This window comes from Myotis daubentonii, chromosome 14, assembly GCF_963259705.1.
Source record: "Myotis daubentonii chromosome 14, mMyoDau2.1, whole genome shotgun sequence".
NCBI classification, from domain to species: domain Eukaryota; kingdom Metazoa; phylum Chordata; class Mammalia; order Chiroptera; family Vespertilionidae; genus Myotis; species Myotis daubentonii.
In genome coordinates this window covers 33805954-33830863 of record NC_081853.1, presented here as the reverse complement: position 1 = coordinate 33830863, position 24910 = coordinate 33805954, and the positions used below count along the sequence as shown (strand labels likewise).

At 42.0% G+C, this 24910-nt stretch overlaps 1 protein-coding gene across 8 annotated transcripts in view; it reads left to right on the top strand.

Annotated features, from left to right (window-relative positions):
* Nucleotides 1–4900: 4900 nt before the first annotated feature.
* The window catches only part of ACP3 (acid phosphatase 3), a 44272-nt gene continuing 24262 nt past the window's right edge, over nucleotides 4901–24910 (top strand). For 3 of the 8 annotated variants that reach the window (XM_059663952.1, XM_059663953.1, XM_059663954.1), the window contains exons 1-5: nucleotides 4903–5102; nucleotides 14388–14483; nucleotides 18014–18100; nucleotides 18557–18709; nucleotides 23753–23851. In XM_059663952.1, the coding sequence (XP_059519935.1) occupies nucleotides 4989–5102; nucleotides 14388–14483; nucleotides 18014–18100; nucleotides 18557–18709; nucleotides 23753–23851 (549 nt within the window). In that variant the 5' untranslated portion in view covers nucleotides 4903–4988. Of the gene's footprint in view, nucleotides 5103–7190; nucleotides 7359–14387; nucleotides 14484–18013; nucleotides 18101–18556; nucleotides 18710–23752; nucleotides 23852–24910 lie in introns of all 8 variants that reach the window. The other 5 variants (XM_059663957.1, XM_059663958.1, XM_059663959.1 and 2 more) reach the window with 4 other exon arrangements.

Below are 24910 nucleotides of genomic sequence, written 5' to 3'. Positions count from 1 at the left end.
CTCCTCCCACCATATTCACAAATTTCCAGCGGAGGAAAAGCAAGAAAATCACCTGCTGATTATGAGTTAAGTCAACCCACCAACCTCCACAGGGAGAGCTCAGCTCCATGGGCTGGGTTTTACACACACAACAGGAACATATTGTCCAGTGATGCAGGGCATGGCCTCTGGGATCATACACCCTTGGTTCAAATCTTAGCTGTGTGACTATGGGCAAGTTGCTTAACCTCTTCGTGCCTCAATTCTTTTAATCTATAAAATAGGGATCATAATGTTTTTATAAAAATGTTGTAGAGTAGTTGCCAGATTTAGAAAATGAAAATACAAGATGCCCAAATATTGCATAGAACATACTTACACTAAGAAATTATTTTTTTAAAATATATTTTATTGATTTTTTACAGAGAGGAAGGGAGAGAGATAGAGAGTTAGAAATATCGATGAGAGAGAAACATCGATCAGCTGCCTCCTGCACATCTCCTACTGGGGATATGCCCGCAACCCAGGTACATGCCCTTGACAGAATTGAACCTGGGACCTTTCAGTCCGCAAGCCGACGCTCTATCCACTGAGCCAAACCGGCTTCGGCAACACTAAGAAATTATTTGTGCCCTGGTTGGGTGGTTCAGTTGGTTGAAGTGCTATGCACCAAAAGGTTGCAGGTTTGATCCCTGGTCAGGGCACAAATGGGAGGCAACTGAACAATGTCGTGAGCTCTCTCTCTCACACACACACACATATCAGTTAAAATAATTAATTAATGAATTAATGTAAAACAATGTCATTAAATATCAAAATTTTAAATAAAGACAGGATCAATATTACTGTTTTTTCCTTTCACTTCATGCTCCATTAAGGCTTGGCAGGACACTGATCCTGATCTTATCTGAATCTCCTGAACTGGAATTTCTGGGAATGAGGCCCAGGAATCTGTATTTCATTAAGCTTCCCAAGTGACTCTTACATGTGTTATAGTTAGAGAAATACTGGAAAGATGATCTCAGTTATAGCTTACTTTGATACTTTCCAATGACATAGTGATTGGTCATATGAGGGGATGTTTATCTAAATATTAAACAATAGTCATTTTATGCAAGGGCAGATAGAAGTACACACACATACACACACACACACAGTGATTGGTTTAGGGCAGTGGTCAGCAAACCGCAGCTCGCGAGCCACATGCGGCTCTTTGGCCCCTGAGTGTGGCTCTTCCACAAAATACTACGTGTGGGCGCGCACATACAGTGCAATTGAAACTTCGTGGCCCGTGCGCAGAAGTCAGTTTTCGGCCTGGGCGAGTCTATTTTGAAGAAGTGGCGTTAGAAGAAGTAGGGGGTGTCGGTCCTCGGTCGGTTGGTCTGTCGGGCAACAGGAGAGGCGGCGCAGGCGGGGAAATTGTTTTGAGGTACGTTCGCTGGAGGGGGGGGCGGGGCGGGGAAATTGTTTTGAGGTACGTTCGCTGAGGTCAACCCCTTCCAACTTTCCCATCCACACTCCTCTATCTGAAACAAGTATACAAGATGAGTGTGGATGGGAGAGTTGGAAGGGGTCGACCTCAGCGAATGTACCGCAATCAGATTGAGGACGTTTTTAGCAAAGGCCAGCTTAGGAGTACCCTAATTAAGTTAATAACAATGTACCTACCTATATCGTTTAAGTTTAAAAAATTTGGCTCTCAAAAGAGATTTCAATTGTTGTACTGTTGATATTTGGCTCTGTTGACTAATGAGTTTGCTAACCACTGGTTTTGGGGAAAAGAATTTTTACTCTAAACTTGCCTTATATTAAATTTGCCTCAAAGCAGCTAACATAGCAACAAGGTTCTGAAGCGATAATTCGCCTTTATGTTGACTGTTAATCAATCAATATTATTGAGTGCCCAAAGTCCATATGGCACTAAAAGCCAAATAATACAATTGTGAAGATGTAGCAAGTCAGAGAGTTCAAACATAGGCTTTCTACCTGGTGAACAGTCAATATACCTGCTAATGGGTTTCAACTCCAACCCCAGTCTCTTGCTATCAGAGGCATACTTAGTACTTTTATAGCCTTCCATCTACCAAAAATCATGAATTTTTTCTTCATAAATATTTGTTCATTGCTGTGATTCTGTGCTACACCACCCAGGTCTCTCTTATGAGCTGAAGGAGTAATTCACCCCAGCTCTTGGGAACTTGTCTGATATCACTCAGCTGTCAACTCCTTTGAGAAGTGTCCTGGCAGAAGGGAGTCACCTTACACAGGGCCAAACTCCCTGCCAGGAGCAACCTGCACCCAATGACTGGCTAATGTCGGAGTAAAACGTCCTGTCCCTTCACCCCAATTCAGACCAACTCCACAGGCCATCCCTGCTGTAGAACTCTAGCAGGATCAGCAGGATTTCCTTCTTTTCAACCCTGCTCATTTCTCCTCCCCTTACCTTTGCTGATCCTGAGAACACTCCCTAATAAATTTCGCATATGCAAATCTCCATCTGGGTGTTTGCTTTCCGATGAACACAGCCTGTTCCACTTATGGGACTTCCTAACACATACTAATTAGAGGTTGAACATATGACGAAAGAAATATCACAAGGAAACTAAGGTAATTCAGCCAGTAAGTTTTGCTAATCCTTGACAATAAAATGATTGGCAACCTTCATTGGGACGTCAAGGAAGACATCTCAGTATATTTTCAGGTCTCACTTTCCATGCTATCATATCCATATGTTTACTAGTATTCCAGATGACTCTTTAAGTCTTTACAAAGGCTTTGTGTGTTCAAGGTTCAAAAGACCAAAGGAGACTCTAAAACAGGTTTTATCTGAGTTAAGGTTCTTCAAACCCTACTTCATGGTATGCAGATCTGCATTTATAACCTTCTCCTCCCCTTATAATTTGATAATCAAAGTAGGAGTTTTGATGGGGACTGAGACAGAATTATAAACTACCTACTTATTCCAACTTGAATTAAGTTTGAATTGAAATGTGTTCAATTCAAGCAGCTTTTTGTTGTTCTTCTTTCTATAAGAAGTTATTGCTGTTGTTGTTCTTACTTAAAGGGCTAAAAGGAGCCCAGAGGAGGTGACAGAGATAGTAGGGTTTGGGTTAGAAGGAGGGCTTATCTAACCTAGCACAACCTAACACAGGTAGGTTACAGAACCAGTGTGATTATCAGGAGGCACTAAAACTGTAGTCAGAATAGTATCAGGCATCAATCTAAGGATGAGACAGGGAAGAAGACCAGAGAACAAGGAGCAGGCTGATCCTTGAGAAAATAAGACACTGAACAGAATCAGGTGTCCGGCACAATGTAAGGCCCGTGGTTCAGAACTAAGCCTGTGAACAGTAAGCAGGTACTGGCGCTTCCTTTCCAAGGTTGCTTGGCCCACACAGCAGGGATCAGTGTGGCAACTTCAGCTGTGCCCTGGACCACCTTTTTTCCCTGCGCCCATCTCCTCAAAATCTCACCCATTAGAAATGACAGTGGAGACTGGCAGGTGGAGAATGTAATGGCAAAGAGAGGCTCACAAGTCCCCTTAAATGTCTAACTCTAACCACACATGCTTTCACGTTTCACATACATTTCCTCGCACAGAAGAACAGCTCTCCCACACACTGCATTCTGGGGCATCCTTGATCACATCACAACAGCACCCTCCCGTCACAGGTAAGCACCGTGTGCTGGGGAACAGGTTGTGGGGAAAGCATTGCCCTCCTCTGCTAGTGGGGTGGAAGCATCAGGGACAAGAGCTCTGCTTGAAAATCCCATTTTAACCTATGATTGGAGCTGACAGGATCAGAGAAATGGAAGCTAAGTTTCCTTAGTCCAGATTATTCTCTTCCATAGCTTCCCCGATGAGATCATGGCTGGAGAGGCCAGGGTATGACTCACCCAGAATGTCAGGCTCATGGCCAACGTTGGTGATGGACAGTAAAGAGTTGGAGTTAGTTTGTTGTTGTTGTTGGGCTGTGTCATGTTAGGAAATAAACTTTTAACCCTAATTTTAAAATATCACAGGTGAGCCCCATATATCTTACTGTCTAAGTATAAAATTGCTCTTGCTCTTCTGCAATTTAAGAATACCTCTACAGGCTACATGAGAGTTCTAGAAAAGGGAGTCACGTATAGCCTGGGTAAGGGATCCAAAATATGCCAGTACCTGTGTTACCGGTGAGACAAGGAGACCTCGGTTCTTGTCTTTTTGAAAGAAAGATTTCAATCAAGAGACCAAGTATAGAAAAGCAAGCAAGAATGTATTGACCACAGCAAAAATATACTGAGGACAGTGAAACAAGGAAGGGCATAGAAGAAGCAACAGGAGAGCCCAGGCTGGGCTGCTTTGGCTCACTGGGAAGTCAGAGAAAATGGGGCCTTGGCGACAGGTTCAGGGGGTTAGCCTGGGACGAGTTACCACTGCCCGTTGCTCCCCGCGCCTGGTGGCCAGGGCAGCAAGCTTTCACCTTAACTTCTTGCTACCGCTTTCCCTCTTCCACTTGTCCTGGAATTTTCCTAGCTTCTTACTATCCTATTACACCACCAGTTTCTTCCATAGTTCACCCCCTTAGAATTCTGGACTCCCAAAAGATGAGTCATGACTGGCCTAAGGCTTCCAAAGCCGCGGTAAATCTTTTTCCCAAGTGACAGCCACAAAGCAAACGCTGGATCACACCGCATCGAAAGGAAAGATAAAGCTAAACTCAAAAGCAAAACAAAACAAAAAAATGCCTGCGAATTTGCTCTGCCACCTTGAGCCACAGCATTCCCTTCCCTGGGTCTCCTTCCAACTGAAATCCAGAAGATTGTGATCTCTCACACCTGGCCCCAAAATTAATCTGACCGTGCCAAACCCCGCCCCAAGCTACCTGGAGGTTTTACAAGTTAGGAGTCTGGCTCCTCCCAGCTCCTCCTTCTCTTTTAATTCTTGATTAAATAGCTTCCCCTTTAATGGCTTTTGCAGGGGAAGTTGCACCTCCTAGGTCCTGCCAGCAGCAGCTCTCCCCAGCATGACAGCTGCCCGGTGCCTGGTGGCCAGGGCAGCCAGCCTTAGCTTCTTGCTCCTGCTTTCCTTCTGGCCGTACCCAGGTGTGGGAGCTAAGGAGCTGAAGTTTGTGACCCTGGTGAGTACTCTTTCCTCACTGCTTTTCTCTCAAAACTGTGACCAGCCGGGTCTGAACATCGAGTGTCAGGTTTCTGGTTACCCTTCTGTTTGTTGCCTTGGGGAGACCAAACTGGGAGAGTGAATAATCAGGTTTCGCAAGTTCCTGGGAGTGAAGTTTTAACGTGTGCTGATGCAAAGGTGTTTGGTTTGGGTATTTTTGCCTTTGCCCATGTTCCTCCTTTATCCACTTTCTTCACAACTGCCTCAAATGCAGACTCCTTTTGACAGCCAATCCAGCCGGGAGAAGAAGCCACAGCTGGCGCTGTTTAGTACCAGGCGCTGAACTAGCTTCATTCTGTTTAATGATGATTTGTTTGCAAACCCCAAAAAACCCCAGTCATTTCTGAGTGAAGAAATCCTTCTGTTTATCAGTAAATTTACAAACAGTGTTTGAAAAGAGAAGTGAAACTAAACTTAAGCGTTCTAGGATGACTTCCTGATACATCGATTTGTTTGACCACTGAAATCATGTTTTTCCCCACCCATATGTGTGACAAGTTATGAGAAAAGGCGGCGGCGGGAGGCGGGTAGAGGCTGCCTAATGCATGATGTTAGGGAAAGAAAATATACTGTTGGCACTGTTTTAAAAATAGAAAGAGTTTTCAAAATAAAGGGGATTTACCACTTTACATAGGAGTTCTGGAATTAATCCTTCTGTTGGTTTCTGTTTGTGTCTGATTTTCTCTGTATCTCTGTTTCTCTTTGATCTGTTTCTGCCCCTGACCCTTTCCTTGTCTTTCACAGGTTCTCTCCCTCTCTTTCTCTCTCCCACATTTTTCCTTTGCTCGTGAAAGTATGCTGATAAATACGTAGATTTTTCTCTCTGTAAGAATGTTCATGATTTATTTTTAGAATGTTCTTAAAAATTAAACATGAAGTTCCTATTTTGTCAGCTTAAGTGTAGTCAAAACTCCTTTTCCTTCTACAAAAAAAAAATTTTTTTTTCATAACCATGAGTTTATGCAAGTCATGATTCTTAGTCCAGTAAATCTTTACTAGGTCATGAGTCAACAATGAGAGAGAGAGAGAGAGAGAGAGAGAGAGAGAGAGAGAGAGAGAGAGAGAGAAGAACCAGAGAAATATACCATCAATTTATTTACAGACGATTCACCAGCTGTCAGGCTTCTGTGCTGAAAAAGCTGTGTAATATTGTGCACTACCATGGGAAGTTAGACTTTCAGTTACAGAGGGAAATCCATGCGAGTTAGACTTTTAGTTCTGTGCCTGGGTTCCTTTGCCAACATGTGCATTGAGCAAGGGTGGGAATTGCAGAAATTGCCCTGCAATGCTGTAAACCTGTGATAAGCCAGTTCAGTAGTGATCCTCTCTGAGATATTACGGTCAACCCTCAGTGAACTGCCTGTGTTTGGGTCTCCTCCGTGTTTTACTACAGCCCAGGCCAACTTCCCTTGACTATCAAACTCTCCTCCACTCTTAGTTAACATAAGTGTAGGGAGTCCCAGTTAAGTCTTCCCTAAGAAAAACCTTACAGAGGTAGTTCACTGGCAGCCAAAAACAATGAACAATTCTCACACAAAGCCAATGTTAACAATTTCTCCTACCACAGCTTTCTTCCATGAATGGCAGATGAAAGGCAACTTAATACACCTTTCTTGGCCCTTACAAAACAACTTCTGTCCAAGGAGTTAAGCCAGAAGATATTACCTTCACCTTTTTATGGATTATAGCAAATGTTTGACTATAAATGGTTCCATTATATACCCCGGAAAATCCGTAGAAAATTATCAGGAGAACCAGAACGAAAGAAAGGTGCCTCTGATTAAAGAGATAATATTAATGACAATAACCCGTAGTTAATTGAGTGCTTACTAGGTGCCAGGCACTGCTCTGAGAGTTCAAAATGGATTATTTCACATAATCCTCCCAACCACCCTATAAAGTAGTGTTGCCAGGAGAGCACAGGATGTCCCGTGAAATTTTAATGTCAGATAAACAGCAAATAATTTTTTAGTGTTAGTAGGTTCCATGCGATATTTGGGCATCTGGCAACCACCCTATAAGGTTTTTTATGATCCCTATTTTATAGATGAAGAAAATTGAGACACAAAGAGGTTAAGCAACTTGCCCATGGTCACACAGCTAAGATTTGGACCCAGGCTGTATGATCCCAGAGGCCATGCCCTGCGTCACTGGACAATATGTTCCTGTTATGTGCATAAAACCCAGCACCTGGAGCTGAGATCAGCCTGTGAAGGTTTGGAGTGTCGTCTTAACTTATAATCCGCAGGTGGTTTTCTCCCTTTTCTTCTGTGATCCAAAATAAATAAATCTCCCCCAACTCGGAAAAGCTGTTCTTGGCAGGAAGGACAGGAGACTGGCCTTGGTCCTTGTTCCGTCTCATAAGCAGGGTCACCACATGATCCTCTAAAACAGGATCACCAAAGCGTGCCCCATAGAATGCTAGTTGGACTAGCTGTTGATAGACATTGCTTGGTGAAGTGGGTTTCAATAGTCAAATCAGCTTTGGGAATTGAACATGCTTTAAATTGTGTTTAAAGGTCTCTTAAATGCAGGACTCCCATTATACTGTAGCTTTCAAAGAAAGGATTTTGTAAATCGTATTTCCTAAATTTTGACTACAGAATCTACCTCCTTTTTTCCAGAGAGTATGCCATAGGAAACCCTTAGAGAATTGCTATTTTTAAATTGTTGAATCCTAATGTACCAGCTTCAATAATTATCACTCATGGGCAATCTTGTTTCATCCGTATGCTCACACACTCCTACTGTAATCCTGTACATCATTATTCCATCCATAAATAGGGAGATGCCTTTTGAAAGCATTCTCTCTATTCAAACAAGGGGAAAACCACAAGTTCAGGTGATCTCAGACAGAGATAAAAACTCCTCATTCCACCAAGGTTTTACAAAGAAAGAGATGATGAGTCACCTCAGCCTGCATATCAAAGGGTTGAGGGTTCGACACCGGCCCCAGTCAGGTGGAGTGTGGGAGACAACCAATCAATGTGTCTCTCTCACATCCACGTCTCTGTCTGTCTCTCCTTCTGCTTGCTCTCTCCTTCTCTCCGCTCCCTACCACTGTCTCTAAAAATCATTGGAAAAATATCCTTAGGTGAGGGTTAACAACAAAAATAAGAGTCACAGTATAAACCAGCCGTGAAAAACTACGGCCCGCAGGCCGGATCCGGCCTGTTTGAAATGAATAAAACTAAAAAAAAAAGACCGTACCCTTTTATGTAATGATGTTTACTTTGAATTTATATTAGCTCACACAAACACTCCATCCATGCTTTTGTTCCGGCCCTCCGGTCCAGTTTAAGAACCCATTGTGGCCCTCGAGTCAAAAAGTTTGCCCACCCCTGGTATAAACTCTTCTTATTCTTTATCGTTAACCTTGCAAAATTCTTACTCAGGCCATAGAATATCCTGTAAGAAAATAGCCTCTAAATCTTAAGCACAGTATCTCTACACTGGGATGAGTAACTTCCACACTGTGGTTGGGCAAATTCAAATGAGGCTGGCCATCATGCTTTTCCAGGGACCTCAGATCTTCAGGGTTCTTCCTCACTCCTCCGGGAAAGGAAACATTGGCAAGTTACTCCTCAGGTGGGCAGCCCAATACTGTTCTAAATTCTCTAGTGCTATGTGCCAAAATAAAAGTGGAAAGAAAGCCATACCTAGGAAAACGTTAAACTTTCATTGATTCAAGTTCCAGAATCACTTACCAGATATGAGACCACAGACAGGCCACTGAATCCAGCTGAGTCTCAAGTTTTCCCCAAACTTAAAGTTGGGGAGAATGACCACAACTGTACTTCCTACTTCACAGAGTTGTCTTTAGGTTCAAATGTCATGACATCCATATGAAAGAGTAACCACGTTACAAATGTGAAGTCATCAGCTGAAACAGAAGCTTCCCAACCTTTTGGATAAAATCTAGCTGATCTTTAATTATTCTTGTTTAAAATTGTGGTAAAATGCACAGAACATAAAATTATTCCCATCTTAACCATTGTAAGTGTGCAGTTCGGTGGCATTAGGTGTATTCATATTGCGGTGCTACTATTAAAACCATCCAACTCCAGAACTCTTTTCATCTTTCTTTTTTAAACACAAAAGCAATTGATTTAATTATCACAAATATTCTTCCAGTGAAGACACTTGTCTAAGATAATGTATTTTTAGACAGTTACAAGTAAATAATACCTCTCTTGATACACAGTTGTCTTGCTATAAAATTTGGAGGGACATACTGATAATATATCTACTTGCTCTGAATTACAAAGCTTGGATAAATGTTATATCTTTTTCATTGAATATATTACTTCTTACCTCAGTTTTTTGTTTGTTTGTTTCTGTGGAATTAATTCTTTTATTTTTTCAAAAAAATATTTATTGTTGAAAGGATTACCTATGTCCCAACTTTTTTCATCTTGAAAACAGAAACTCCATACCCTTTATACAGCAACTCCCCATTCTCCCCTCCCCTCAGCCCCTGGCAACCACCATCCTACTTTCTGAATATGAATCTGACTACTCTATATATTTCATATAAGTGAAATCATACAGTATTTGTCCTTTTGTGAATTACTTACCTCACTTAGCATGATGTCCTCAAGGTTCTAGATAACCCTTTATTATTTTTAAGCTTATAAACTTAATAAAATACAAATTGTACTTTCTAGTTTATAAAATTAATAAGGAAACTTCGTAGTTAAGCACATGTGTAACTGAAAGGGATCCAAGAAAAAGGAATGTAAGGTACTAGATCATTATCTACACTATAATCTTAGACTGCCTAGAACCTTAGACTAACTATGTCACCTCTTTGTACTCAAGTCTTACCCACGATGAATTATAATTCATTTTCTCTTGGAGGTGGCACATCTGCAGTATGGTTTGAGGAAGGAAAAAGCAGGAGGGGAGAACAGAGAGAGAATGCTACCACAGTTCAGGAAAAGCACAGTAAAGACCTGAGTTGGAAAATAAAGGATGAACTTCTTTAAAAAAAAATTGTGAAGGGAGAATCCCTATGGGTTGAATAATAAGGAAAAAAAGAGAAACCAAAATGACTCTGAGTTTTCAGTTTTTGGTTGCTGGAAAGATGATGATGTCATGGAGGTGGGATTATACGAGGCATTAAACATTTGAAAGTCTTAAAAATTAATATGAACTATAAACACCGAAGAAACTTACAGTACTGTGTCCTACACAGCACACGATAGCATCGTGTTTAAATGTACAGACCACCTGAGTTTGATTACAGCTCGACCCCTTACTAGCTGTGTGGCTTTTGATGAGTAACTTAACCTTTCTGTGCCTCAGTTTCATCATCAGTAAAATGGGGATAATAGTACTTCACGGAGTTGTTGTGAGACTTCATTGAGTTAATACTTAGAAGTACTTAGAAGCCTATCTGGTAAATGCCCCAAACATTGTAACTGTTATTAACATACATACACTTACATAATACATACAATTATCCCATGTGTGCTTTTTGTAACATTCATAACCAGTTAATTAAAATGCCAGGATTTGTTTTTCTTTCCTATTCTTTCTGTTCTAAAAAGGATAAAGTATTTACATGTCTTTTTTTCTTTTAAGTTTGTTCATTTTTCTTCCCAGCTTTGGGTCCCTGGCCCAATAAAAACTAGAAAAAATAAAAATTTAAAATGTGACTCAAGAGTTAAACAGAATTTATTCACTCCAACCACGGTTTGACTTACTGATCCATTGACTTACTTGTCCTTTCCTTCATAACTTTTCTCTAGAATAAGATTGGCAACTGCCCTTTTATTTGCTTTCATCTTAATTGTTCATGTTTGAACAATGCCTTAGAACACAGGCAGGAACTTCTCAAGGCTTATAAATGTTATCTTCTGCTTCTATCAAAGTAAGAATCGCAGCTACCATATTGTGAGCATCCACTAGATGCTAGGCTCTTACATTTGTATTTTGAATCCCCCAAATGACCCAGCAAGGCGTGTAATATTGTCTCGGTATTAAAGAGGAACTGGAACTTCTTTGGGACATACTGGGTGCTGGGGGCTCCCGCTGTAACTGTCCGGAGCCACGCGTACAAATTGGTTGGCATCTAAAAGGGGGACCAGGGAAAACTCTCTACTGGCAAACAAAACCAGGGCTCCGGCCTCCACTCACGAACAACCCTCCAGGGTCTCTCCTGGGCTCAGCGGCCCCCTAGGCCTACATGTCCTTCAAGGGCATCTCGCTGGGCAGAGCGCGGGGCATCTTGCTGTGTGGGAGCATGTGCGTCCTGTGTGCCAGCACTGTGTTGGGGATATAGCGGTGCCCATGACAGCAAGGATTCTACTGCCAAGGAATTTAGGGGGAGAAGAGATGCCAGATACGCATACACACAAAACACAAGAAAATAGGGTCAAAAATAGAACGGGGGGATGAGAGAGAGATGGAGCAGGAATTACTTTGTAACCTGTGGTCAAGGGAGGCCTCTCCGCAGAGGGTGCCTTTCCCAGGACAGATGTGAATTAGCAACCGTGTGTGTGTGTGTCTGTCCCAGGGGAAGAAGTAGAAACAGGCCATTTGAGGCAGGTAGGACATCAACACTCTGAGGCTGGAACAAATTTATTATATCAGATGGATGGGCCAGCAGGAGGGTTTGGTGACTAAGCATGTTTAGCAAAAATGTAAGGTGAGAACATGATGGTGGCCAAGGCCAGATCAGGTATGCTCTTGTGAGGCAGAGTAAGGAAATTATAATTTTATGCAAAGAGCAATAGGAGATGATATAATGCCTGAAATTATATGATGTCTGAGAGTAGGCAGGGGCTCACTATAACAATCTCTACTTTTGTATATCTTTACGATTTTCTGCCAAATAAACAGAATGAGAGGATTCTAAGCAACCAAGTAACACATTCTGATTGACTTTTTTTTTTTAAAGCACTTGAGGTCTGCCTGGCCGCGGTGGCTCAGTGGTTGAGCGTGAACCTATGAACCAGGAGTCATGGTTTGATTCCCAGTCAGGGCACGTGCCTTTTTGGTTGTCACAAGTGGGGAATGCTACTGTCAATCTAGTGGGCAAAGGCTAAGGATGCCGCTAAACAAGGAATAGGACAGCTCCTCACAAGGCAGAATTACCCAACCCAAGTGTCAGCAGTACTGAAGCTGAGAAACCGGGGAAATGAAACAATGTGGAGTTTATAACCTATTGAAACCATATAACAACTCTAGTTACTCAGATCTGGGAAAGTGTTTTGCATGTACTATTTTGGGAAGTAAAAGTCTGAAGTGTGTTTCTATTGTGAAAAGAGAAGCATTAATATTTAGCCTCAATAGTCTGTGGTCATAACCAAGTCACTCTTGGTGACAAATCACTGTAGGTGCTCATCAGAGGATATGTGGCCCTTCTTCCTGCCATGAGGGCACCATTTATTACAGTAATCTCTTACCTGGCCCAGACGGTTTCTTAAGACCCACTGCACCATTAGCCCTGTATTTGCTGTGGTCTGTTCTAATGAGATTTTACTTTAGGGAAGCGATTTTCTACCTTTCTTGTCTCATGGCACACATAGACTAATTACTAAAATTCTGCGGCACACGCCAATCTGATTTTTTAAAAACAGGTATGCTTTTGATTCATTCACACCAAACAGCTATTGTTGTGTTGGCTGTTGTCATTTTTTTTTTACAATCTAAAGGAAAAGAGGTCAGTGTCCCTGACTAAATAGCCAGGTATTGCATGTTTTAAAATTTCTTGAGCACACCTGTTGAAAATTGCTGGTTTAGGGACCAGAAGATCAGTTTTCTTCAGACACCAGAGACACAACCGAAGTCTTAGAATCCTCCCTCACTGCCTCAAAGATGGCTAAAGCTTTGATACTCTTTCTTATTCAGTGTCCACTGAGCTCTTTTACAGAATTTCAGAAGAACAGCCTCCTGGCTTTCTTTTCAGTGGAGCACCTTAGCCAGGTAGTGTAAGCGAAAAGTGCAATTAAATGTGTGTGCTGGCATCAATGTAGACTTCATCTTGTTATTGTTGTTGTTGTTGTTCTTCTTCTTCCTCTTCTTCTTCTTCTCCTCCTCCTTGTCCTCCTCCTCCTCCTCCTCCTTCTTCTTCTGGTTAATCCTCACCCAAGGATATTTTCCCATTGATTTTTAGAGAGAGTGGAGGGGGAGAGATAGAGAGAAACATCAATGTGAGAGAGATACATCAATTGGTTGCCTCCCGCATGAGCCCTAACCAGGGTCAGGAATCAAGCCTGCAACCGAGGTATGTGTCCTTGACTGGAGTTGAACCCAGGACCTTTCAGCTCGAGGGCCGACGCTCTATCCACTGTGCCAAACAGGATGGAGCCATCTTGTACTTCTTGAGTGTTTTTCTTTCCCTATCTTTTGCTTATAAAATAACTTTGTGTTTGGCTTGGTATACTGCTCAGAAAACATATTATAATCAAGGTTTCAAAAGTTCAGGCTGCACCCCAAAGAGTAAAATGGGCACTCAAAATAGCATGACATACCAACCAGTGAGGCTCAGTAGTTGAGCATCAACCCATGAACCAGAAGGTCACAGTTCGATTTCTGGTCAGGGCACATGTCTGAGTTATGGGGTGTGCAGGAGGCAACGGATCAATGAGTCTCATCATTGATGTTTCTATCCCTCTCTCCCTCTCCCTTCCTCTCTCTGAAATCAATTTAAAAAAATAGCATGACATGTGTACACATCCAAAGTATGTCCGCAATTCCTTTACCTCCAACCTCCTAAAAACTAAAGAATCATTGATGCAAAATAGTTGCAATTTCTATGAAGCATTTTATTATAGGCAAAAAAATGTTGACACCATTATTACTGTAACCACAATTAAGGGAAGACTACTTCTCATCAGAGTGCATCTGCAATAAAGTGATCTTACTGAGCTTTGTGTTCCTTCTCGTCCTGTCCGATGTACAAACCAGTCTCCATCTGCGGATGGTCTGCCTCCTAATGACTAATCATTTGTTACTTGCTTTACCTGAGACACAGGAAAAGTGCTAGTGATTTTAGAACAGTGGTTCTTAACCTCCGATTTACCTGGGAAGGTTTTTAAAATCCTGATGCCCTGGCCGTATCCCAAATTCATAAAACAAAATCACTAGGGGTGGCTCAGAATATTTTTAACTCCCCAAGTGAGGGTATGAGCAGCCAAGATTGAGAACCAGTGGTTTAGAAAAACATCTATTATGATGAGTAGAGGCCAAATACCAAAATGAAATTTGTAACATTACTGTCTTAATCTATTTTCAGGTTTTTAGGCATGGAGACCGGAGTCCCATTGAAACCTTTCCTAATGACCCCATTAAAGAAGCCTCCTGGCCACAAGGATTTGGCCAACTCACTCAGGTTGGTTGGATTTTTAGCTAAAGTTGATGAAAAGTCTCAAGGGAAACTAAACATTGTGGGGTTTGTAATCCATTGAAACCATAAAACCACTTTAGTTACTCAGATCTGGAAAAATATTTTGCACAATTACCTGGGATCTAAAAAGTCTCAAATGTGTTTCGATTGTGGAACAAGAGGAACTAATGGTTAGCCTTGTTAATTTCTGGTCATGTCCAAGTCAGCCTTAGTGACTAATTACTGCACAAAAGTGTACAGAGCTTCCTGTTTCGATTTTTAAAAATATATTTTTATTGATTTCAGAGAGGAAGGGAGAGGGAGAGAATCATTGATGAGAGAGAATCATTGATCAGCTGCCTCCTGCATGCCCCCTATAACCTATAACCCCGGCATGTGCCCTTGACTGAAATAGAACCCGGGACCCTTCAGTCTGCAGGCTGACACTCTATCCACTGAGCCAGATCAGCTAGGACTTGATCTTTTTTAATTGTGTGTTTTATTAAAGCCTAAGAGATGTGCATGAACAACAGAAAAATGCAGGAGTTTAGTGATGCTGAAATGAGCGAAAAGATACTTATAAGCCAGCCCTTGAGATTCTCAGGCTCCACCTGAGAAAGTAATCTTGTAATCAATAAGCTGAATTCACAGGGTTGGAAAAACATTCCTCTGGAAGTGCTGATACCAAATTTGATTTCTTTTTAAAAAAAATATATTTTATTGATTTTTTTTACAGAGTGGAAGGGAGAGGGAGAGGGAGTTAGAAACATTGATGAGAGAGAAACATCGATCAGCCGCCTCCTGCACACCCCCCACTAGGGATGTGTCCGCAACCAAGGTATATGCCCTTGCTGGAATCGAACCTGGGACCCTTCAGTCCACAGGCCGATGCTCTATCCACTGAGCCAAACCGGCAAGGGCCCAAATTTGATTTCTTATCAGCTAGATATGTTGGGTTTAAGCCTTCCTTTTAAGGGGTCACTTACACACAGGAAGTCCTACTTCCTACAGAGTGCCGAAGGAGAAGGTGAACTGGGAAACAAAGGCAAATGCAGTCTCTGCTCCATGCTCCAGTGCCCCCCAACCTGCACTTGTAGGAGTGGATGGCTCTTCTGTTTGGAGCTATAAGGCCAGGTGCATTGCTTCTGTCCTGATCAATGCACTGTTTAAATATATTAAGAAGCTGTTCAAGAAGGTTTAGAGTTGGATATCTGCAACACTAATGGGTCTTAATCTTGGCCAAACATTGGAATTATTGGAAGAGCTTTAAAAAGTTTTTTGTTGTTGTTGTTAATCCTCACCCAAAGATAGATATTCTTTTCATTGAGTTTTAGAGAAAGTGGAAGGGATGCTGGGAAGGAGGGAGGGAGGGAGGGAGAGAGAGAGAGAGAGAGAGAGAGAGAGAGAGAGAGAGAGAGAGAGAGAAAGAGTAAGAGATGTGAGACAGACTCACCAACTGGTTGCCTCCCACATGAGCTCCAACAGGGCCTGGGATCTTACCTGCAACCCAGGTACATGCTCTTGACCTAGAATCAAACCCATGACCCTTCAGTGAGCAGGCCAATGTTCCATCCACGGAACCACACCAGCCAGGGCACAGCTTTAAAAAATATTGGTGTCTGCCTGAGAGATTCTGGAATTGGTGCCAAGTGTGGCCTGGATATAGGATTTTTAGAAGCGCCTTGATTGATCAGTTGATTCAAATGTGCAGCCAGAGCTGAAAATTACTGCCCTCATTCAACTACACTGTTTAATAGAGGAGGAAACTCAAGAGGTTGTTTGAGGCCAGCATCTTCTGGCTCCCAAGTCAGACCTCTTCCCACCACAGCCTACCCAGCTTGTAGCTTCTTGAATAAGAGGTATTACAATAATTCAGGGCTGCTTCTCAATAACTATGGTTCTATTTAGACTCCTGTTCCCTTTCTGTGCTTTCAGTAAGGCTAAAAGATTCTTGCAGACTGTGGTATCTGTATTTTTCATCTGAGACTTTCTTGACTAACCATCAGATTCTCCTATAGGGGTGTTTCTCAAGCTTTCAAGTGCAAATGAATCATGTAGAGATCCTGTCAAAATGCAGATTCTAATTCAGCAGGTCTGACATGGGACCTGGGATTCTGCATTTCTAACAAACTTCCTGGTGATGCCAATGGTGTTGGTACATAGACCCTCGTGAAGCAGCAAAAGTTCTAGAGTTCAAATCTTGTCCTTGACCAGGTACTTCGAATCTACATAAGGACAAGTGATGGCTTTATAGATCAGTGGTTCTCAAAGTGTGGTCCCTGGCACCTGGGAACTTGATGGAACTAAATTCTTTGGCCCCACCCACTGAACCAGAAACTCTGGGGTGGAAGCCTGGGAATCTTTGTTTGAATGAGTTCTCCATATGATTCTGTGCAAGATAAAGTATGAAAACCACCGCTCTATAGAAGATGATTGTTTCATCAGAAGTCAGTTTTAAGTTAGAACAATGATTGGACCCAAAATACCAGCTTATTCAGCTACCCAGATCATCCAGTAAACTCACAAGACTCAAATTACACATTGCTCCCATTACCTTTTTCCCCATTCTAGAGGGGTGGTGATGATAGTGGTGGCCAGGAGTGACAAGCAAATGAGCGTGTGGGGCCAAGCAGAAGCCACGGTGACCACATCCTCTTTGACTCCTGAAGCTCTGGTGAGGCTCAGGGTTAACGACAGACCTGAACGCAGTGCTTCTCAAAGCATGGTGCTCTACTACATGGGTCTGAATCACTCGAGGCAGTTGTTAAAATGCAGATTCCAGGACTACACCCAGGATTGAATGAGCAGGAATCTTGGGGGGAAATGCTGAGGAATCTGCATTTCAACAAGCACCCCTAGATACATTTTGCTTCTGATGCACAGATAGGCTTAGGGATCATTGAGCTAAAGTAATGCTTCTCAGTGATTACTGGCCATTACAGTCAGTGAGCTTGTTAAAAACCGATTCCTGAGCTCATCCTCAAACTAGGTGGGACCCAGGAATTTGGTTTCTAACATACTCCAAAATGATGCTCATACTGGTGATCCACAGACCATACTTTGAGTAACAAGCTCCAGTTTTTCATGGACCATGCATAAATAAACTGTACAAATAATAAAACATTGCACCCAGAGGTTGATGTGATCTTCAGATTCATCAAATCCAACCTCTTAATGTTTGAATTTCTTCCACCAACCCCCTAAGCGGTCAACCAGCCCCTTGAATGTTCTGCCAACAAAGATGACCATTGAATGCTCTACCACACCAGGGATGAATCATTTATGTAGATCAGATTCATCATCAATTATTAACTGTACAAGGCTCTATGTTAAGTGGTAATGAAGGTAAAGAGTTTTCTCAGGGAGTCATGACTAAAAAATACAGCTTATTTTTTCTTGTTTTCATTTAAAAATGTGTTGTTGTGGAACTATTAAAGTACACTATTATTCACTCATTTAATGAGGAGAGATGAGGTGCATACATAAGAGTCACAGAACTTACTTTCAGTAATTTGTGCTTTTATTTTTTCCTCTAGTTGGGCATGGAGCAGCATTATGAACTTGGAGAGTATATAAGGAAAAGATATGGAAAATTCTTGAATGAGTCATATAAACATCAACAGGCAAGTTGGGGAACTAGAAGTGGGAACCTTGTCCCTCTGAAAGAATTTAACATAATGTTGCATTTCCTAAAGTGCTTTGCCTATTTCCTGACAGATAATCTTGCTTAGAAATGTATTCCTCTTTCTACAAATATTTTATTCCTAAAACATTATGAATATGAGTGAGCTAAAATGTTAAGGACAACTCTGGTAAATACTTTAGCTTGGCAAGTAGTGACACGTAGCCTCCACTTAACTGGTCTCTTTTGTCAATTCAACTATTGGCATAGCAGGTTGCTTTATAGCATGGCATGCTCATAATACTGTCTCTTCCATAACAGATCTTATGATCATGATGCTATCACAATGTTTGCTAATATTTTGGTGTGGATAGCCTGTCCTTTCTCAGGTACTAGCTGCACAGGAAAAACCCACAGTTCCTCTCAGTTGGATTCTGCTTTGATTTTCCCACTCTAGGTTTATGTTCGCAGCACAGACATTGACCGGACGTTGATGAGTGCCATGACAAACCTTGCAGCCCTGTTTCCCCCCGAGGGTATTAGCCTCTGGAATCCCAACCTGCCCTGGCAGCCCATCCCAGTGCACACAGTCCCTCTTGTGGAAGATCGGGTCAGTATTCTGGGAAAACCAGGAGATTCTATTGGGCCTGGAAGGCGGGAAGCAGGTTGCTCAATACTTGTGGATTTGGGAGTCTGGACTCTTCTTGGGCTGTGTGGCCTTAATTCTTTCCTAAATAAAAGTGCAAAGGACAATGTAAGACATAGAAAGCCCAAGGCAAGAGAGAGTAGGAACAGAATGTCTCTCTGGATCTTTATCATCTATTTTGTTTTGCCACTCTTTCAACTTTTGGCAATTTGTCCCTATCTATCTACACACACACACACACACACACACACACACATACACACACATACACACACACATACAGCTCCCAGTGTTTAATTCTTTGGTGCCCCACACAGGTTCTCCTCCATCGCAGAATATCCTAAGACCTCTTTACCCCATGAAAAATCCCCATTTCCAGGTAGGAAAAAAAAGAATTAAATTGAATATATGATTGGTACACAACACTTTTTTTTTTTAAATACATTTTATTGATTTTTTACAGAGAGGAAGGGAGAGAGATAGAGAGTTAGAAACATCGATGAGAGAGGAACATCGATCAGCTGCCTCCTGCACATCTCCCACTGGGGATGTGCCCGCAACCCAGGCACACGCCCCTGACCGGAATCGAACCCGGGACCTCCCAGTCCGCAGGCCGACGCTCTATCCACTGAGCCAAACCGGTTTTGGCTACACAACACTTTTTATGTGTCATTATATTTACTTTTGAATGGACAATATTATTGTTCTCCTTTGATAGCCAGGGAAATAAGTGCTTAGAGAAGTTAAACAAAATGGACCCAAAGCCACACAACTGGTAAGCATCACTGTTGGAACCAGGCAATTCCAGAACAATTTTCTTCTCTGGAAACTAGTGCTTCTCAAATTTAGCTACATATTAGAATCACCTGACAATTTTGTAAAACTCCTAATGCCCAGGGGACTCTCCATAACAAATTAGCATCTCTGAGGTTGGAACCCAGGCATCAGTATTTTTTTAAGCCTCATCTGAGGATATGTTTTTATTGATATTAGAGAGAGAGGAAGGGAGAGAGTGAGAGAGAAACATCAATGTGATAGAGAAGCATTGACCGGTTGCCTCCCATATGGTCCCCACTAGGGATCAAACCCACAACCTTTCTGGTGTATGGGATGACACTCCAACCAACTGAGCCACACCAGCAGGGCCAGACAGCAGTGTTTTTAAAATAATCTCTCTAGATGACTCCAGAGACAGCCAAGTCTGAGAACTAGTGCTGTAAGGCAAGCTGCTTTGAGAGAAACTCAAGTTTATTTACACTGGGTAGGACTGATCAATAATTCTTTAACCTTTTCAGAGGAATTGCTATTTTTTAATAGTAATAAATCTAACTCATCTCCCAGGTGTGGAATCTAAGACTATATGAAGGAAATAGTTTAGGACAGTGGTCGGCAAACTCATTAGTCAACAGAGCCAAATATCAACAGTACAACGATTGAAATTTCTTTTGAGAGCCAAATTTTTTAAACTTAAACTATATAGGTAGGTACATTGTTATTAACTTAATTAGGGTACTCCTAAGGCTTAGGAAGAGCCACACTCAAGGGGCCAAAGAGCCACATGTGGCTCACGAGCCGCAGTTTGCCGACCATGGGTTTAGGACAAGGAATCCTTCTAATCCCTCTGCAATCACAGTAAAAGCATGACCATCTCATCTCTCTATGAGCTCAGCATGACCATTGGACCCTGACTGTAGCCCAGACAACTCTGGGGTAGGCTGCTATCCTCTTGGCCCTGCCAGTGCTCCTGGAAACGTGATTCAATTGCTACATCTGGTGACTTAAGAATTTTTCCCAACCCTGTCAACCTCACTCTAGGTAAATCTATTCCAGACAATTTTTCTAGTGTTTCCTGATAAGTCAGGATTATTTATTTATGCCTCTTTCCATCACATAATCAGGAGTGAGGTATTATGACTATCAGTATTCTTAGGAGTTTGTGAATATATTCTTCCAAAAAGAAAAAAAAAGTCACTTTCAACACAGCCTTTGCTGCTTAGTGGACAGCAACACTAAATTTAGCCAAGGTAGACCAAGGTAGCTATTAAATCCTTAATCTGGAAAGGTAGTAATTAAATTAAATGGTAAAGAGAATACAGGTGCTCTTAGAAGAGGAAAAGAGAAACGGGGAGAGTGAGGAGAGGAAGAGAGAAACAAGTAAGATTACCTACCTATGGCTTCCAGCTCCCTGCTCTCTCAGATAAAAACAGTCCTCTAATATCAATTAAGAAATCTAATAAAATCAAGCAATACAAAGTTATCCCCAGAGCTGTGCTAAGTGCTGTAGAGAAATATGATGCCAGGTTTCTTCGTTAATTTATGGATCCATTTGATGAAAAAGATTCACGTGTGAAATGTGTAGCATACAATGCAAGATGGTGAGCAGTGATTTCAAATACAAGCTGTACATGCTGAAGGAGTCAGAGAATGAGATGTACATGGAGCTACCAAAGGGCAGTCAGTCAGTCATTCAGGTCTTCGTGGAGAGAGTGAGAACTTGAACCAGACCTTGGAGGACGGGTAGGAAAGAGAGGAAGGCAGCCGGAAGGCAGTGAGTGAATAAACAGAGTGCTTGCCCTTCTGTGTTCCGAGTTCATATTTAGAAAGAATGAAGCTGTCTTGGGTACAGATCAGAGAATCCAAATTTAATAGCCAGAAGGAATCATGAGGCTGAATGGCAGTGTCTTATAAAAGGAGGGCTAGATTTAAAGTTGGAAAAAACCTAGGTCTGAGAGCCAATTACCTCAGACACTTGACCTTGAGTAACCTCCCAGCACCTCAGTTTCCTTTTCTGTATTTTGAGAACAACAGTCGTCCCCTAACTCCTTCATAGGGATTTGAGAAAAATAAGTTAGTTAAGAAATGGAAAAAACTTTGTAAACTTCAAATGTTTGGCAGATATTTAGGTATTATCCTATATGATAAAAGCATAGTATGCAAATAGTCCCCTTGACTGGGAGTTCGACCAGGGGGTGGGGCCAGTCGGGGGAAGGGAGGGAGGCCCTGGCCAGCAGCTGGCCGATGCTAGGGACCCTACCAGTGCACGAATTGTGTGCACTGGGTCTCTAGTTCTATATATTTTCATCCTGATTCTTTCAATATGTGGGATGAGGAAACAAGTCTAGAAAGGTGAAATAATTCATTAAAGCCTAAACCTTTAAATGAATAGTCTTGTGCTTTTTCCCTCAATAATGTCATTTCTAACTATGGAAAAATTTGAAAGCCATGCAATGAAATTTGACATAAAACAGTAGATATAAAAGTATACTTTTTTTTTCAGAATATCAACTGTAATTGAAAAATTAAAATTAAAAAAATTTTAAAGTATACCTTCTTCAATACCATACATGGATGATGAGTAGTGCTTTGAGGCATTTGTCTGACAGTGACTTAGAAGGAAAAGATACTTGAGCCTCTGACATAGTTGAAGCAATTCAGAAATAAGGAAATGAGGGCTTGAAATTAGATGGCAAAGACATTAGGGGAAGGAAAGACAGGTGAGACAAGTGACACACAGACTCAGAAATGACAGGAAGCAACTTATATAAAAAAGTGTTTTCTCAGTGGCTATTCATAGGCCAGGCCCAGTTCCAGGCATTGATGACACATGCGTGAACAGGACAGTCAAGATCTGGTTGTCCTCGAGTCTATATTTTATAGGAAATAGATAAGAAATAAAGAAATAAAATAATTTCAGATGGTGATGAGCTCCTTGAGGGAAATAAACAAGGCAATGTGGTGGCTGGGCAGGATGGTTAGAAAATCCGGGGTGGGAGTCAGTGGGGGAGTGTCTCAAGCAGGAAACAGTCTGCAGAGACCTCAAGCCTGTGTGTCCAAGGGACGTCCCAGGCCACAGTATTGCTGGAGAGGAGTGAGAGAGGAGGGCAGTGGGACGCAGGGCCGAGCAGTCACTAGGGGCCAACTGTGAGTTTAGGTTTTGCTCCAAGTAAGATGGAAAGCCAATGAGGATTATAAAGCACAGGATGACATGATCTGACTGAGGCTGTAAAAGGATTCGTGTTTACACAAATCAAACAAAAAGGATTTGTGGGGCTGCTTGTGGAGACGGCATGGGAAGGTAGGAAGAATGGACACCGACCCATCCAACAGGAAGCTCTCAGTGGTTGAAACACAGGTTGGGTGGCTCGGACGGGAAAGGGACAAGGAAGATCAGGAAAAGGGGTCTCTTCTGGAAATATTTTGAAATCAGCAAGCAAAAGGGATGAGCTCATGAAGCAGGATGATCATCTTGCCTTAGGCAACAGTAGAGAGATGGCAAAGAGGAAACGGTTCAAAATGAAGAAGTTGAGCTCAGCTTTGTACATGTTACATTTGGGGAAGAAGAGAGCCATCCAAGTAGTGATATCCACCAAGGGCTAGAAATTCAGGACTAGCCACAGGGGGAAAACAAGAGCAACAAAATAAACTCGGGAGTCACCAACCTGTAGAGTATGCTTAAAGCTACAACAGCTTGTTGGGTTTAAACTTATTTTTGCATGGTCACTTTGTCCTCACGATAGGTCTTTAAATATATTTTTCTATTGATTTAATATGTGCCCTTATTCTAACAACAGTCTGCAAATTTGCAAGAATTAAGTCAATGAATGGTTTACTTGATCTCTCAAGATTCTTTCCAGAACCTGTAATTCATTTCTCTGTACTCATGTGCACCTAGAAAATAAAAGGGGTCAGGAGGGAAGCAAGAGATTGGTTATTATTTCACATGGAAAAACCAGGAAGTGTGAATATTTACTAATAGCACAGTTCTCTGTAGGCAAGTTCATGAAAGGAAAAAAAAAATGATTTCCAGTTCTGGGTTCACATTCTACTTTTAAGACCAGCAGATCCCTTACCTCTTTCCCCTCAATTTTAGGATTTCCATTCAGCTCAAAACACATTTGAATCTCTTATGAATGTCTCTTTGCACCTAATGTTTAAAATATGGCTGCAGCTTCCTTAGCAAAGTTCTTCTGACTAACAAAGGCTTTATGATTTTTCTTTTGTCCTCAGTTGCTATTCCTGCCTTTCAAGAACTGCCCTCGTTTTCAAGAACTAGAGAGCGAGACTTTGAAATCGGAGGAATTCCAGAAGAGGCTGCAGCCTTTCAAGGTTACAAATGGTGTCTTTTCGCGTGTGCACGAGTATGAGGGCCAAGTCCAAGGGCGGAGCTGCAGCTTCTTGAAAGTGTGGGTGGAACGGGCCTGCAGTGGCTGGTCGAGGCCAGTGGTCGGCAAACTGCGGCTCATGAGCCACATGTGGCTCTTTGGCCCCTTGAGTGTGGCTCTTCCTAAGCCTTAGGAATACCCTAATTAAGTTAATAACAATGTACCTACCTATATAGTTTAAGTTTAAAAAATTTGGCTCTCAAAAGAAATTTCAATCGTTGTACTGTTGATATTTGGCTCTGTTGACTAATGAGTTTGCCGACCATTGGTCTAGGCAATCGGTGAGGCTGTTTAATGAAGGTCAGTCATACTTCCTCTTCCCCATGGCTGTGCTGGGACCACGGGCAGAAAGAAGCCAGTCCCTTTGGAATCTTATACCCATGTCCCTGAGCGGAACCAGGTGAAAGTGTGTGGCTGGCTCAGCATAAATGCAAGTCTAAGATGATCTGCATTATTTTGAGGCTGAGGGGCCTGGCCTACTATATACAAAAGATAGGTTTGTGTGTGTGTGTGTGTTTTTAATGTTTCCATTTTGTGAAATGCCCCTTTTCAAGACTATGCGAAAGGTAAATTATCTTCCAAAATGCTTCCCAGAAATTGCTACCAGTGTCATCAGGCAGATAGCTGAGTGGTGGGTCTATTAACGTGGCAATCTAAGAATAATATAGCACATAGAGAATGTTTGCACCTCATCCAAATTTTACACTTACGGCCAGACACCAGGTCCTGGTTCTGCTGTGTTGTCCTGGGGTCCTTTGACCTGGGGCATGCTTTCCCTTCTCACGTTGGCCACTGATTTATATGTGAGTTGTACGTAACCTACTTCCAAAAAGAATTTTGAGGCAGTGCCCTTCAGTCTGCTTCCGGGACAAACAAGGAGCATGTGGCGGTAAGCCAGCCTTTGCTCACACATTGAATGCAGTAATGAGAAATGATCAATTCGTATTTATAAAAAAAAAAAAATTAGATATGTTTTAATTGATTTTTTAGAGAGAGAAAGGGA